We start from the raw sequence: 14,122 nt of genomic DNA, 5'->3' as shown, positions 1-14,122 counted from the left end.
CCGAGAAGACGTTTGGCTCCTGTGCAACCAAATCATACGGTGGATACAGGAAGGTTTGTCCCAGCGAGAAGTGTCCCGGTGGTTGAATGTTTCGCAAAGTGTCGTGAGTCGGGCTTGGAATAGGTTCATCCAAAACGACTCAGTAGCTTATGTTCATGGGGGAGGTCGGCAGCGCAGTACAACAGCTGCCCAAGATCGTCTTTTGATCCTCAATGCTAGGAGAAATCCCACTTACCCGGCGTCGCGGCTCAATAGATCACTGAGAGTTGCAACAGGAGTTCTAATTTCGAACCAGACTGTAGGACGACGACTACATGTTCGTGGTTTGAGAGCACGTAGGAGGGTACAACATCCCCGTTTGAATAGGGAACACCGGGTTCATCGACGGCAATGGGCTGAGGAGCACCGAAATCGGACACTTGAAGATTGGAGCTGATGTTTATTTACGGATGAGTCTAGATTTCGTTTGGTCAACTCCGATGGACGTATTCTTGCTTGGAGGGAAAGAGGTCGAAAGTATGCAGAACAGTTTATGGTACCCACAACAGCTTTTGGCGGAGGTTCAATATGTGTATGGGGAGGCATTTGTTTGAACCAACGCACTGAGTTGGTTGTTCTGCAGAACACCAGCATGACCAGCCAGAGATATCACGATATGATTATTGAACCCATAATTGTTCCGTTTGCTGCTGCCGTGGGCGAGAATTTCATTTTAATTGACGATAATGCCCGTCCACACCGTAGTCGTCTGGTTAATGAAGCGCTAGAAACTCATGCTGTTGATAGGATGGACTGGCCAGCTCGCTCTCCAGACATGAATTGCATCGAACATGTCTGGTCTGAGATGTCTAGACAATTGTCAACCTTAGAACAACCGATCAATAACCTGGAGGACCTTTCTAACACTTTATGGGATATTTTGACGAATTTGCCCTAAAATTTTATAAATCGTTTGATCGAAAGTATGCCTCGTAGGGTAGAATGCTTGAGACGAGCTCGTGGGGGACCAACTAGGTACTAGCTCAACCGAAACTTCAGCCTTCTTGTGGTTTCATCATAAAATTTTTATGTTATTCAAACACATAATTTTGAGTGTTCCTAATAAAGTCTTTTTTTCTCTCCAACTTTCCATTTTTTCATTCTTTTCTCAAGTGAACCATATTATCAACTGAAAATACTCTGATATCTGACTAAATTTATAATCTTAGAGCGAATATTTCAGAAATAAATTTAGAACAAGTAAGTGATCTCTATCAATTGTTGAGCAGTGTAGTTCTAAAGCCGGTGGAAGGCAGACCACACAAATTTTAGGAAAGCCTAAAGTTTCCTCAGTTAGTCTTGTACCATAGTATAAGGATTCCTTATACTATGCTTGTACCTACCAACCATGAAGTTGGGGCTAGCTGAGCGTGTTTGCGGTGGCCTCAGCTACCATCAAGAGCGACAGGTGTGAAAATTTTATGAACTAAAATAGTATTTTAGAAAAGCTACCGTTTGTATATGACAAACTGCACTCTTATACCTATTCAAAAACGAAACGGCAGACGATTATCGCGGTTCTAAAATTTTTCTGTCTGCCAGGTCGAAGGAACCGACGTACCGGTCTGCCTTCAGAAGTTTAAACTTCTGGAACTTCGAAGAATAATATATAAGAACTTCAAGTTTCCTAAAATACCTACTTTTGAATTTTTTTTTTTTTAATTTCTGCCACCACTTCAGAACCGCGATAATCATCTGCCGTTTCGTTTTTGAATAGATACAGGGTGTTTCATTGGGAAACTTCACAGGTGCATAGGTGGCAACAAGGCGGTTCTGGAGATACCCCATTTATTGGGTCTTACTATCTTCGTAGCCGAGATACAGGGTGTTTTATGAATTTTGCACGTTTTTTCTGAGGCCATATCAAACGAACCACACGGTATATTATCTTCATATTTGGCAAATATGTTCCTAATTGAGAGCCCAAACGTATCATGCAATAACCGCTTTGAAAGTTCAGGTCCGGATTAAGAGAAAATTATGAATCGTTTGAATCCTCGAAACATCGGAATTTTGAAAATCTGTTTTAATATTCGGAAACACCACTAAAAACTAAACTGAGACGTGATGTACATCAAACATTTCGCGCAGACAGTTTTACTTCACAAATTTACAGTGTAAAAGTGAACTTTTTAAGAACTTTGATATCTGAAAGTGGTTTGAAGTGACTTTTAACAATGAATTATCAAAAATATTGAATCTATAATTATTTCAACATTACTTTGTAATTCATTTTTACATTGGTTTGGCTTTTTATAGCTGTATTATGAAAGTACACGTCTCAGTTTAGTTTTTAGTGGTGTTTCCGAATATTACAACAGATTTTCAAAATTCCGATGTACATACAGGGTGTTGTTTCGAGGATTCAAACGATTCATAATTTTTTGTTAACCCGGACCTGGATTTTCAAGGCGGTTATTGCATGATACGCTTGGGCTCTCAATTAGGAAGATATTTGCCAAATATGAAGAAAATATACCGGGTGGTTCGTTTGATATGGCCTCAGAAGGAAACGGGCAAAATTAATAAAACACCCTGTATCTCAGCTACGAAGACAGTAAGACCTAATAAATTGGGTATATCTAGAACCGCCTTGGTGCCACCTATGCACCTGTGAAGTATTTCCGTTTCCCAATGAAACACCCTGTATAAGAGTGTAGTTTGACATATATAAACGGCAGCTTTTCTAAAATACTTTTTAAGTTCATAAAATTTTCACACCTGTCGCTTCTGATGGTAGATAGCTGAGGCCACCGCAAACGCGCTTAGTTAGGCTTTCCTAAAAAATGTGTGGCCTGCCATCCACTGGCTTTTAAACTGATAATAAAAGAAATTAAATTAGACTCTTGACTGTACGTTTCACAACTCTTAATAAAAATATGAGAATGCATATCAACAAGATTTTATATTTTTTTTATTGAAAATTGCGAAACGTACAGTCAAGTGTCTTATTTCTTTTCTTTTATTTATATGAATAATTTGTTTATTTCCTTTTGCAGAAACTGAACGATACGTATGAATACCTCTCAGGGGTTCCAGTAACTCCACGAACACAATTCCTGTCGCTTCATGAAGGTGGGCAAGACTTGGAACTTTTCCAGACTGTGATACACTTCGCCCATTTCGCTGTACACGCTTACGGTTGGCCCATGTACGTTATGAATAATAAACTTGGATTCGTCAAGGTTTGCTCCAATTTGACGTGTTGTTGTTTTCCCTGTAATAAAAGTGGAGAAATGACCTTCAATCCGGAGATTATAAATGACAATTGCTGCAAGTAGGTGAAGATTTTACATCAAATATTGAAGTTTCATATTTTGGTAATCTTGTGGAAATGTTAGTTGCACTGCTTTTTCAGGTGTAACTATGCCGTATTACAGAAGCTTTGTGATGAAGGCGATATTGAAATTGTGTATGCCACTTATCATTGTGATGTGGGGGAAACTCCTTTCTTTATTGCTTTGGACTATGACAGAAAGAAAGTGGTCATTAGTATTAGGGGGACTTTGAGCATGCAAGTAAGTGATAAGTATGACCTAGACATACACTTCGCCAAAAAAGTATTGTATCATCAGTATTAAGCACATTTTACCTAACTTACGTACCTGCATTTTTAATTATTGCCATCTTGTTATACCTACAAAAAAACAAAAAGAATAAATCAGATGCTTTATCATTTTTTCTGATTTAAATATTAAATATTTTTTGACATCAATTTTCTCACAATCGGATCATATGGTAACTTTTGTGCAGCTTGATTGCCGTTGAATATTAAAATTCCTTTATGATGGCATCTCATATCATTTATGAGATTTTTGAGGCGTACCTATTGCTTTTTTAATGCTTCTGTAAGTAACATGTTCTCAGCTTCTGCGGTTGATAATCCTACGGTTCTTTATTTCCTCAATTTGCAAATGATTGAGAAATTGGCAAAAATAGAGTAATAACCAGTGTAGGATCTTCTGTCAATTTTACATGAATCCCAAACTGCATCAGCATAACCTGTTATCATATGTCTTGTCCATTACTATTGAATTTAAGTTGATAATTTTTTATATCTGGTACACCTTTTTCAGCAGTCCAATGTTCCAAAATCTAGCAGTTATTCAATTGGTTCAAATAACTGACTTCAAGAGAAATATCTTTTTTCACTGAACACAATTACTTAATACCTACTTGTATTATGAGTAGATTGTATATTATGATATTATGAAATAAATTACAAAAAAAAAAGAATATCTGATCGAGTTGCTGTTGATAAATACACTAACGCTCCAATTAGATTCTGGTAGGGAATATTTTCCAATTTATCTGGATTTCAAGTTTCAAGTTTTCCACCTTGGAGCTCTTTGCGATTTTTTAATTTGATATACCAAATTTGATCAATACATCATTGATGTATTTTTGTTGGGTCCGCTGTTAAAATGTCACAGTCTTGTTTGAATGCAGCCCTTGTTTAAGTAAAGGCAACACTCAAAAATATACTTCAAAATGGTCTGCCCTTGATTGCGATTTTAACCATGAATTTTACATCAGGGGATCGAACCTAATCGTTTAAGACCACTCTCAGAAAAAAATTAGCAAGTTAGAGACATTAGGAAAAAATGATAGCTCTAGCAGTTCCCTTGAAACAAGAAGATTTTTAAGCTTCCCAATACTAAAGCCATATTTTTTATACTACCTATCTATGTATGCATTTTTGCAGGACATTTTGACAGATTTGAATGCTGAAGGTGAAACCATACCTCTAGATCCCATAAAGGAGGACTGGCTTGGACATAAAGGTATGGTCCAGGCTGCACAATACATTTACAATCATTTGGAAAATGAGAGACTCATAGAGGCTGCACTTCAACATAATTTGGAGAGGGGCACCAATACCTTCCAATTGATTATTGTTGGTCACTCTCTAGGAGCTGGTAAGTTAAATAAATCTCGTATTTCTATCAATGTGCATGAACCTTTTATTAATTAACTATTGATGGCTACTATTATTATTTCGGTTGGTTAGTCTAGTGATTAGAATTCAATTATCCTAGCTGGTTGTCCAAACTATATTTCCTTCTCTAAAATGAATTCCAAAGAAGATGAAATTCAAGAAGCGGCAAATGCTGCATGTGAATTTCTTTTACCGAAGAAACAGCATATAAGTGTTTCAAATAATGGTGACTAAAAATGATTGGAGGTCTCAAAGGCCCAGGAGAGTCGGGATAGAAAAAAAATGAACATATTAATAGGAAAACTTCACCATTTTTTTACTTCTAGGAACAGCATCGATTCTTGGTATTTTGCTCAGACAGCAGTATGAAAACTTAGAATGTTATTGTTACGCCCCCCCAGGAGGCTTGCTGAGTATGCCTGCTGTTGAATACAGTAAAAAGTTCACGATATCTGTTGTAGTCGGGAAAGATGTTGTTCCGAGAATTGGTCTTCATCAAATGGAAGCTCTAAGAGCAGACCTCATAACTGCCATCAAAAGGAGTGTAGATCCCAAGGTAGGTTTCATAGTTTTGGATTGAAATTTATGAAAATAAATGAAAAATGCATTGCTAGATAAGTACTTGAAAGATCTTTAATGGAAAGGATATATTCTAGCTACTTATAGTCATGTGCACCAGCTTGCTTATTAATACTGGGTTAAGTAATCCCATTGTAAAGAGAATATTCAATTTTTTATATTCCTCTTTATACAATGGTAATACCAGGTTGAATATTATTTGGTCATTAACTTTATTTTGTGTGCACTGAGCATTCCACATGGAAGGATTAGTTAATGCTCAATTATAACCGGCAACACTGTACATTTGTAGGGATTTTGGAAAGCTAGGTAGTAAATAAATACTTGCAAGCGATAATAGGTCATAAAAAATTAAGAAATCTGCCATAAAAAGGACACAAGGTATCTCTCTGGCAGGATATCGCATCCGCTGAGCAATAAATACTGAATTAACTAATTTCTACCATCAACGTTCAAATAAATAACTGAACAGTCTCTTTGAATTATGCTGACCAAAAAAAAATGGTGCTAATTAAATGAAGAAATCCAAGACAAGGGACACAGGGAATTCTTAAAGGGTATTGCACGGACTGTATAATAAATAACACATTAACTAACGAGAAAGTTAAGAATTTGAAATATGTGAAAATCCTCAAAAATTTTTTGTGATACCTCTCGGTTTCTGAAAAATAATGAAAAATTCTTTCAATTTCGGTATATTAATAAGACATTTACCATTTTTCTGAAGAATTTATTGGGTTATAACCAGAAATTGCGGTTAGTTCCAGGCCCTTAGGAGCCTGCCCCATGATCCCAGTGTATAAACGGGCACAGAGTTAACTTCCAAGTTCCTAAACCTTCTGACATATAAGTCGCTGAAATTGAAAGATATAAATGATCGAAAACACAAAAAAAATTTTAAGGGCAAAATGTTATATTTTAAGTAATACATATTTTAAGCAGATGATTATTTATATGTTAGAGAACATTTATGGTGAAAATTAATTGCAAAATCGACCCTAGTCCGGTGGTACAGCCTTAAGGTTAACTCTCTGTAAAGAAAGCAAGACTCACTTTTTTCCTTATAACAATAGCGTGATCTAATAAATTGCATATAGATTAACTTGAGTAGAGATTTTATCTAAATAATTATAACTCGAACTATAATTATCAAAGTATGTAATTAAATTTATAAAAATTCATTAGTTGTCCTACAATATCAATAAAAATTTACTCTTAATATGTCCTAGTTTCAATACATATTCTGTTTTCAGTGGAAAACGATAACTTGCTCCATCATCTGTTGTGGTTGCATCCAACCGACTTCAGTTGTAGAAATGAGTGAACAAGATACAATAGTTAGTGAATATTCCAAGTCAAAAAAGAGGGCTCGAAAAGAGAGCCTTCATCCCAGCGACTCTTCTATAGCTTTAACTAGTCACCATCCTTTATACCCTCCTGGTAGAATAATACACGTTGTTAGGCATCATCCGACAAAAGGAGAGTAAGTAGATAATATTGTGTATTTTTCATACATTGTATAATAGAGCCAATTTCATCAATCTTATACTTATTCTCTTATGGCTTCATTTTCAGTTCAAAGTAATGTGTAAAATGATTGTACAGCTGTATTATTGGAAAGTTACAGGCATTTTTTGTAGATTATTTTGAAACGTAGATCAGTCAAATACTCACTACATTCTTTTTTAGATTCAACTTCAAGTAGTTAATCAAAATGCACTGGTGATTGGAATTATCTGAAAGCACCTTGATAACATTTGAAATAATCTGATTGTTTTACCTTTTAATGCTATCTTTGAAATCTAACTGTACAGAAATAATAATCTACCTTTCTTCTATTAATTTCAGACAAAAATATGACAAACGTTGGAGGTAAATAGCACATTTGAAAAAGAGCCAATTTGTTTTCATAGTTTGAACGGTAGTGAATGCATGGTTCTTTCTTTCTTTATCTTTTCTTTTTCCTTTCCCGATCTATAGTAGTATTTGTCAAGTAATGTGTGCCTTACCAAGAAATGTATAAACAAAGCATTGATTGATTTGTATAACTGTCCAGGTTGTGTATATGAATTTCAGAAAGAAAAGACCAGTTTTCGAATAAACTGAAGCTTTTAATGATAGTTAATAACTAATTCTTTATTTTGTTATTTATCAGTGTATAATACATATATTGCATTAGTTCGTATAAATCAATTCCAATGTTTCAGTCCTATAAAACAGAAGAAACCCATTATATATACATATATATATAGTGTATCATTTTCAAAAATAAATGTATTAAAGATTGGACATGAAATTCCAAATGAACTACATTATATTTATCTTAAATAAGTAAATAGTTGAAATATTTTGGAAGTGGGAATGGATTCCATCATATTTGATAGTTTAAGATCGTCCAGTTTTTAATCCACTAATGTAAATATTTCAGAAACTATAATCAATTTCTGACAAGGTTTTTTTTTCACAGACAGGCCATATCAAAGAAACAGCCAGTATACCAAGCTTTATGGGCTCAAAATGTCGACTTCGATGAAGTCATAATATCTCCAGTTATGATACAAGATCATATGCCAGATAGGGTATTAAGTGCACTACAGAAGGTACGTTCAAGAAATGAGAGCACAGTGGCAAGTTTAGTCAGTGTGTGTGAAGAAATAGCATGATAGAATTGGTGTTGACTGTTTTGAAGTTTTAACTGTTTAAATGTTTCCAAACAGATAGAATTGAAATGAAAGGAAGAATCGAGATCTCAATTAATTTCAAATACTGATCTGATATTAATTATTTGGGACTTTCATTCAACTATAATCTAGATTTGGGACTCATCATTTTCCTAAAGGGATTTAATTTTAATTTTGACGTTTGAAAAAATTGTTGTATTAAGCGGTACCAGCTCTAATGTGATATCAGTAATGCCTCATATATGTACCTACTCATAATCAGTTATTTATTTTATTGTTGACTTTTGTATTTATATTTGGTCATTAAGTGTTGTTTTTGTTTATAGTAATCTTTTGACCAGACTCATAAATCTCAGGAATATATTAATAAAATAGAAAATATTTATGTCCTAAGTTTTTGACATCATCAGCTGAAAGGCTTCAATTAACTTTGAATGAAAGTCTAGTACAATTTCTGGACTGATATAGTGATAATTCCCAATTTCTGCATGATTATTGTATTTATTTTGTACTGAAATCCTTAATTTGTCAATATACCTTTTTATATTGTTTGAAGTTTTATTTCATTTTCCATTGTTTCTTTTTCCATAAAAACTAGGTGGTGCGTGGTGGGACGGTAAGAGGAAGTAATAGGAGCAAAACGTCAACTAGATCGTCAGAATTAAGAGCTCCACCATATGATATAAGGTATCAAGTCCCTTCTTGAAACCTTTTTGAGTTCAGGTGTCGCATTTGATGTAGTTTCTCTGAAAGTAAGGTGCCCTAAATATTTACTCTTTTCTTTTTGCATCCTTCACTTAAAACATTTGGTATTCCAAGTTATTGTAGCTTGATTATTCCCAAAAGGAAACATCTTGGAAAACTTTGGCAAAATAAATTTTGAATATTGGGGCATCTTGTACACCTTTTGCTGTACCCACTTGCACTACCTTGAATAATATCAGTTTCGACTTTTCTAAAGCTTTTTCCATTTTTCAAAATTAATTATTAAGTACTATAAATTTGCTGAAATATTTCTTTTGATCCATTTTTAATTCTCAAAAATATATAAGGCATTAAAATATCTGGAAAAATTTTATTGTTATGTTTACTTTATTACGAAGCGGTCTTATTGAAGATGAAGTTCGGATGTAGAAAATGCTGATAATTCAGCCTACCCCTTAGCTTTTTGCATGAATAAAAAAATATTCAATCTTGTAGAAACCAGATATAACCCAATCAGATTTCTAACTTCTCAAATTGTAGGTTATAACAACCCTAGGTCCAAGAAAGCCACAAAGAATATCGAGCATATCTTCAAATAACTATGGAATAAACTCAAACGAACCGTCAGTAAGATTGTCTTCTGAATCTAGCCCAAAAACCCGACTATATCTAGAAACTAGCTTCACATCACTACAGTCTCCTACGTTACCAACAGTAGGCGGTACCAGCAACGCCTCCTCGATTACTAATGGATATCACTCTGCCAAGTCGCATTCTAGCCCCATACAGATAAATAACGTGTTAACAATGCTTGGACATGATACGATTTCGGATTTCAATTTGAATATAGCTCCTTCAAGGCAACCAAAGAGTTTGAGTTTGAACATTAAGACTACTACATCTCCTGTTAATAAATTCGACCTTATACACGACGATTGGTTTGGACTTGCCCCATTGGCTTCACCGGAAAGTTTGTCTGAAATTTCAGTAATATCTTCAAGAGCTAGTTTTATGATCAATTCTACCGATGAAAGCGCGTGCCAAACACCGAAACTGATGAAGAGAACTTTGAAAATAATAGGAAATCTCAGCACTTGTGCCGACGACATCGTAAACGTGCGCAACTTCCAGAAAGTTGAGACGTTTGCTAGGTGAGTGATAAGGTTCTTTATTTCAACTTAATCTTGGTTGTGTGGAATTTTAGGAAGAGATCAATGAGCGGAAGTCATTCCTCCAACTCTGACACGAGCTTTGAATCTGCAGTAAATGGAGAGCTACCTCGGTTAATGAAATGTGACACTATAACAGAGACATCTCAAAAGGTTCCAGATATAAATTCGACTGGCTCAGATAGAGATGACTTTCAATCGGCTGAGGATATTCTGGACAACGTTCTGATTTCTGCAGGTGAATCTAACACAATTTATTCAACAAGTGTCAATTTGAAATTTTATATTAGAAATAGGATTTCGTGAGCCAAATCTCTAATGCGATTTTTACATCATGATAACGATTTTGGCTGAAAACAAATTCTATCGAACAACCACTGTACTTGACTTATATGGCTCTGATCATTCAATTTCAAATGTTAGTATTGTTTTTTGTAGACATCTCAATAAAAACCTCAATAAAAAAGAAACTGGTCAGAAGACTCTAGTTAATGATGGCTGCCAAGTAATAGGGTGTTCAAAGTAGGCATAACGATAATAACAACTTAATTTTTAAACCAGGGAACATGAATAGTTTTTTCGCTACTTCACATCTAAAAAGTCTATTCATCATTGATCGCTAAGGTTTTTATCGTCTTTACTTATGAGTAGGTGAAAATCGTATCTGCTCATACAATGTCTTATTTTTATTATTCGTTTATTATTTCGCTATTTTCATATGAAAATTAAAGGCAAAAGAATATAATAGAATTTTTGAATGGAACACTAAGTATAGTGTTCTATGTAGACTTGCAGTAGCAAGTCTCTGCTCTGAAGCGCGATTCAGCCAGTATCGTCGGTTGCAAAGTTGATATGGATAACTTTGTTCCTTTTTATCGTTTATTATTCCCATCAACTTGAAGGTCTTGCACGGTGTTTCGGTGCATCTTGAACATTTTCCGGCTAAGCTGTGATTGGGTGCTTTGTGTTCAGATGATGACACGCTTATCCTAGAAACTATAAAATGATTGCTATATGAGCGCAGGTTCCCAATCTTCTGGCCAATGTTCAATCCAGATAGCCAGAAATATATTGGGAGTACTGAGACAATACACTATTGGGTATTTGCTTACTTTGCAGATTATGTGCATCGGGACTAAAGTTGTCATTTTATAGTTCATGGGATCCTCTTGAATTTCGACATAAACATCAGATCATTTTACATGTAAACTAAATTTAAACCTAGACAATTCTCTTATTACAGATATATTATTAGATATTTTCTATGATTCTCATTAAAACGATCAACACAAAATATTGAAATTGTTGTTTTATATCACCACACAATATCACAACTCGATCGAATCTATTGTTACTGAAACATTGAATATTTTTTTACGATGGTCTTCTTGAATTTTTTCTGGTGACGCAATCTCTATGAAATTTTGTATACAGATTGGAATTGTTATACTTCTACTGAATGCAAAATTTCATATCGAAAACTTAGTTTGCAGCGTTCGAGATCCTAACCTACCCTGAAAATTTTACATTCTAAGTTAGACAGAAATTTCTATTTTTCTTAGTTCGAGAGTTATCGAGTTTACGGAATGACCAGACGGAAAAAATGTACACGGATTCGTCATCACTGCGTGGAAGCTTATCGTTTGAAAACATTACTGGCTCAAAATTCAAAAATTATAGACATCGTGGCGAAATGTACGGGGAGCGAGCGCTAGAAAATGTTATTTAGTGAAAAATCCATCATTAAATTATAATTGAGTATATCCGACTATGTACTCAATTACTGGTGCACTATCAATCACCAATAAATTGAATGTAGGTTTATCTGCAATTCCAAGGATATCGGTTAAAGCAAGATTGATCTACCTGAATAACCAATTATGAAAGATGAAATATTAGGTATTGCGATCGCTAATCTACACGATACAAGTTTTAACATGGTAATTTTTATCACGTTTATTTAATATTTATTAACACATAATTGTGAAACTGTCTATCAGGATATTAAATATTATTATCATGTCAATTCTTTCCTATATTCCAGTTATAGGATAACTATAAATATTATAGATACACTTCATGTTGAATATGTGTTCCAGGTTGCAAAGAGTTCTTCAACAGCACTCCCTCCTTCCTAGAGACGCATTTCGACATATTTGAGGGTGACAAGCAACAAGAAAATCCGAAACTTTGTAGGTTAGTCTACCAGAGCAGTCCAACCCTGCTATCTCCAAACACTCCAGAGGACTTGGACCAGGATCTTCTGTCTAATCTAGCCATAGACCTGAATTTACAGGAGTCAAACAGATCAATGCATATTTATAGTTCCAAAAGCAATAGTGTAGACTCTGGAAGCACCTGCAGAACCCCATCGGATAGCAAGAATGTTACTTTTAACCCCCAAGTGATAAATATTGAACATATACCTTTGAGTCCTAAGAAAAAAGACAGGTGGCAGTTTTTTCGGGCGAGAAGTAATCCTTCCAAAATGAATTCAGAATTAACGGTTCTTAAGCCAAGAATAGTGGAACCCCCAAAGACGATTTTGTGCACAAAAAGGAGAAAGAGCGAAGAGGATTTTTTTGCTCGGACTGAGGCCCTACCTCTTTTGAGTGGATTGACTGGAAATTTCAGTGAAAGTTCATCCGGATACATAAAGCGGAAAAATCACGTCTTTCCATCAGATGTGGCTATTATGAATAAGCCAAATGAAAGTAGTGTTTGATCCTAGGTATAATTATAATAATAAGTACTAGGAGAATAATTGTTTACAGTTCATATAGAATTGTTTCAATGTACGTGATGCAGAACAGTTTGCTATTGAATTGATTATTCAATTCAATGAATTTTTCTTCAATTGATTGAGGCATAATTTTTTAAGATTATCTAGGAAAACTGAGATAAATTGGATATAAGTTTTACAAACGAAAAATTCATTATGAGAGAATGTTTGAGTTCTATATTAGTTTTCGAAACAAAGGATAATGAATAATTAAGATAATATCTTGAGAACTTTCATTCTCCTTTTCAAGAAACTATTTACAAACAATCAAATAACTAAAAATTAGATATATAGGTCTTCTACTGTGATAATATATGTTAATCTACAGTACAGATTTTTTTATAGAACTATAAAATGAAATACTGTTTTCAAAAAATACTAGACATCAATTATATGAATATTGTATTTGTAATGAAAGTAGAATATTCAGAGAACTATTTTGGTGTTGAATAAAAATTATGGAAAGCAACAAATATATCATGTCACTCCAAATACTCTGAGGAATGGAATAATTTTTCAATCTGTACCTATATGTTTGTTGTCAAAATAGCTCTTTGAAAAATTTCTAGATTGGAAATGTAGAATTTTTAACAAATTACTGAATGTTATAGAATTTTTGAGGAAAAATTTATAAAGTGGGGTGAACATATTCCAAACAGAAATATTTATAAAAAAAAATAAAAATCAATATTGAAATATAATGCGATTTTGAACTAAAGATATCAAATATGAAGTCATGTTCTGAATTCCTATATTTTGTGATAGAGAAAATGAACCGGCCAGTTAAATCAAGTTGATAGTTGTAAATAATGATGAAATCTTGTGACTACTAAGATTTAAACTTGTTCTTTCCTTCGCAACAATACAAAATTTAAAATGAACAATAAATAATAATGAACATAACGGCCAATATTAAATAGTCCATCTTGTCAAAAATGAATTTATTCAAGAAAAATGAAAGTTAATTCTATTGCAGTTTCAAAATATCATCAATTTTATTAGTTTGAAAACTGTTATGGATATATAAACATATAATATGGTGTAAAAAAATAGGGTCCAAAGATTGAAGAATAAAAACAGTTTTCTCTTGAAAAAATGTAATTTACAGTGTAGAAAATTATAACAGAAAAGAGTTCAAACCAGATCACTATTTACAAATACATAAAATATATTTATTTCTAAAATATAAAGTCCTTAAAACTGAACTATACAACGGCTATATTTACAA

At 33.9% G+C, this 14,122-nt stretch overlaps 1 protein-coding gene across 3 annotated transcripts in view; it reads left to right on the top strand.

Moving 5' to 3' along the window:
- LOC123675155 (diacylglycerol lipase-alpha) overlaps window positions 1–14,081 on the top strand; it is a 38,291-nt gene extending 24,210 nt beyond the window's left edge. For 2 of the 3 annotated variants that reach the window (XM_045610441.1, XM_045610443.1), the window contains 10 exons: window positions 3,039–3,316; window positions 3,398–3,557; window positions 4,745–4,958; window positions 5,305–5,534; window positions 6,811–7,040; window positions 7,406–7,429; window positions 8,025–8,157; window positions 9,484–10,094; window positions 10,148–10,350; window positions 12,212–14,081. In XM_045610441.1, coding sequence (XP_045466397.1) covers window positions 3,039–3,316; window positions 3,398–3,557; window positions 4,745–4,958; window positions 5,305–5,534; window positions 6,811–7,040; window positions 7,406–7,429; window positions 8,025–8,157; window positions 9,484–10,094; window positions 10,148–10,350; window positions 12,212–12,837 — 2,709 coding nt within the window. In that variant the 3' untranslated portion in view covers window positions 12,838–14,081. The remainder of the gene's footprint in view (window positions 1–3,038; window positions 3,317–3,397; window positions 3,558–4,744; window positions 4,959–5,304; window positions 5,535–6,810; window positions 7,041–7,405; window positions 7,430–8,024; window positions 8,158–9,483; window positions 10,095–10,147; window positions 10,351–12,211) is intronic. The other variant, XM_045610442.1, reaches the window with a different exon arrangement.
- The last annotated feature ends 41 nt before the right edge of the window (window positions 14,082–14,122 follow it).

Source organism: Harmonia axyridis, chromosome 3, assembly GCF_914767665.1.
Source record: "Harmonia axyridis chromosome 3, icHarAxyr1.1, whole genome shotgun sequence".
NCBI lineage: Eukaryota > Metazoa > Arthropoda > Insecta > Coleoptera > Coccinellidae > Harmonia > Harmonia axyridis.
This window is presented reverse-complemented; position numbering and strand designations above follow the sequence as displayed.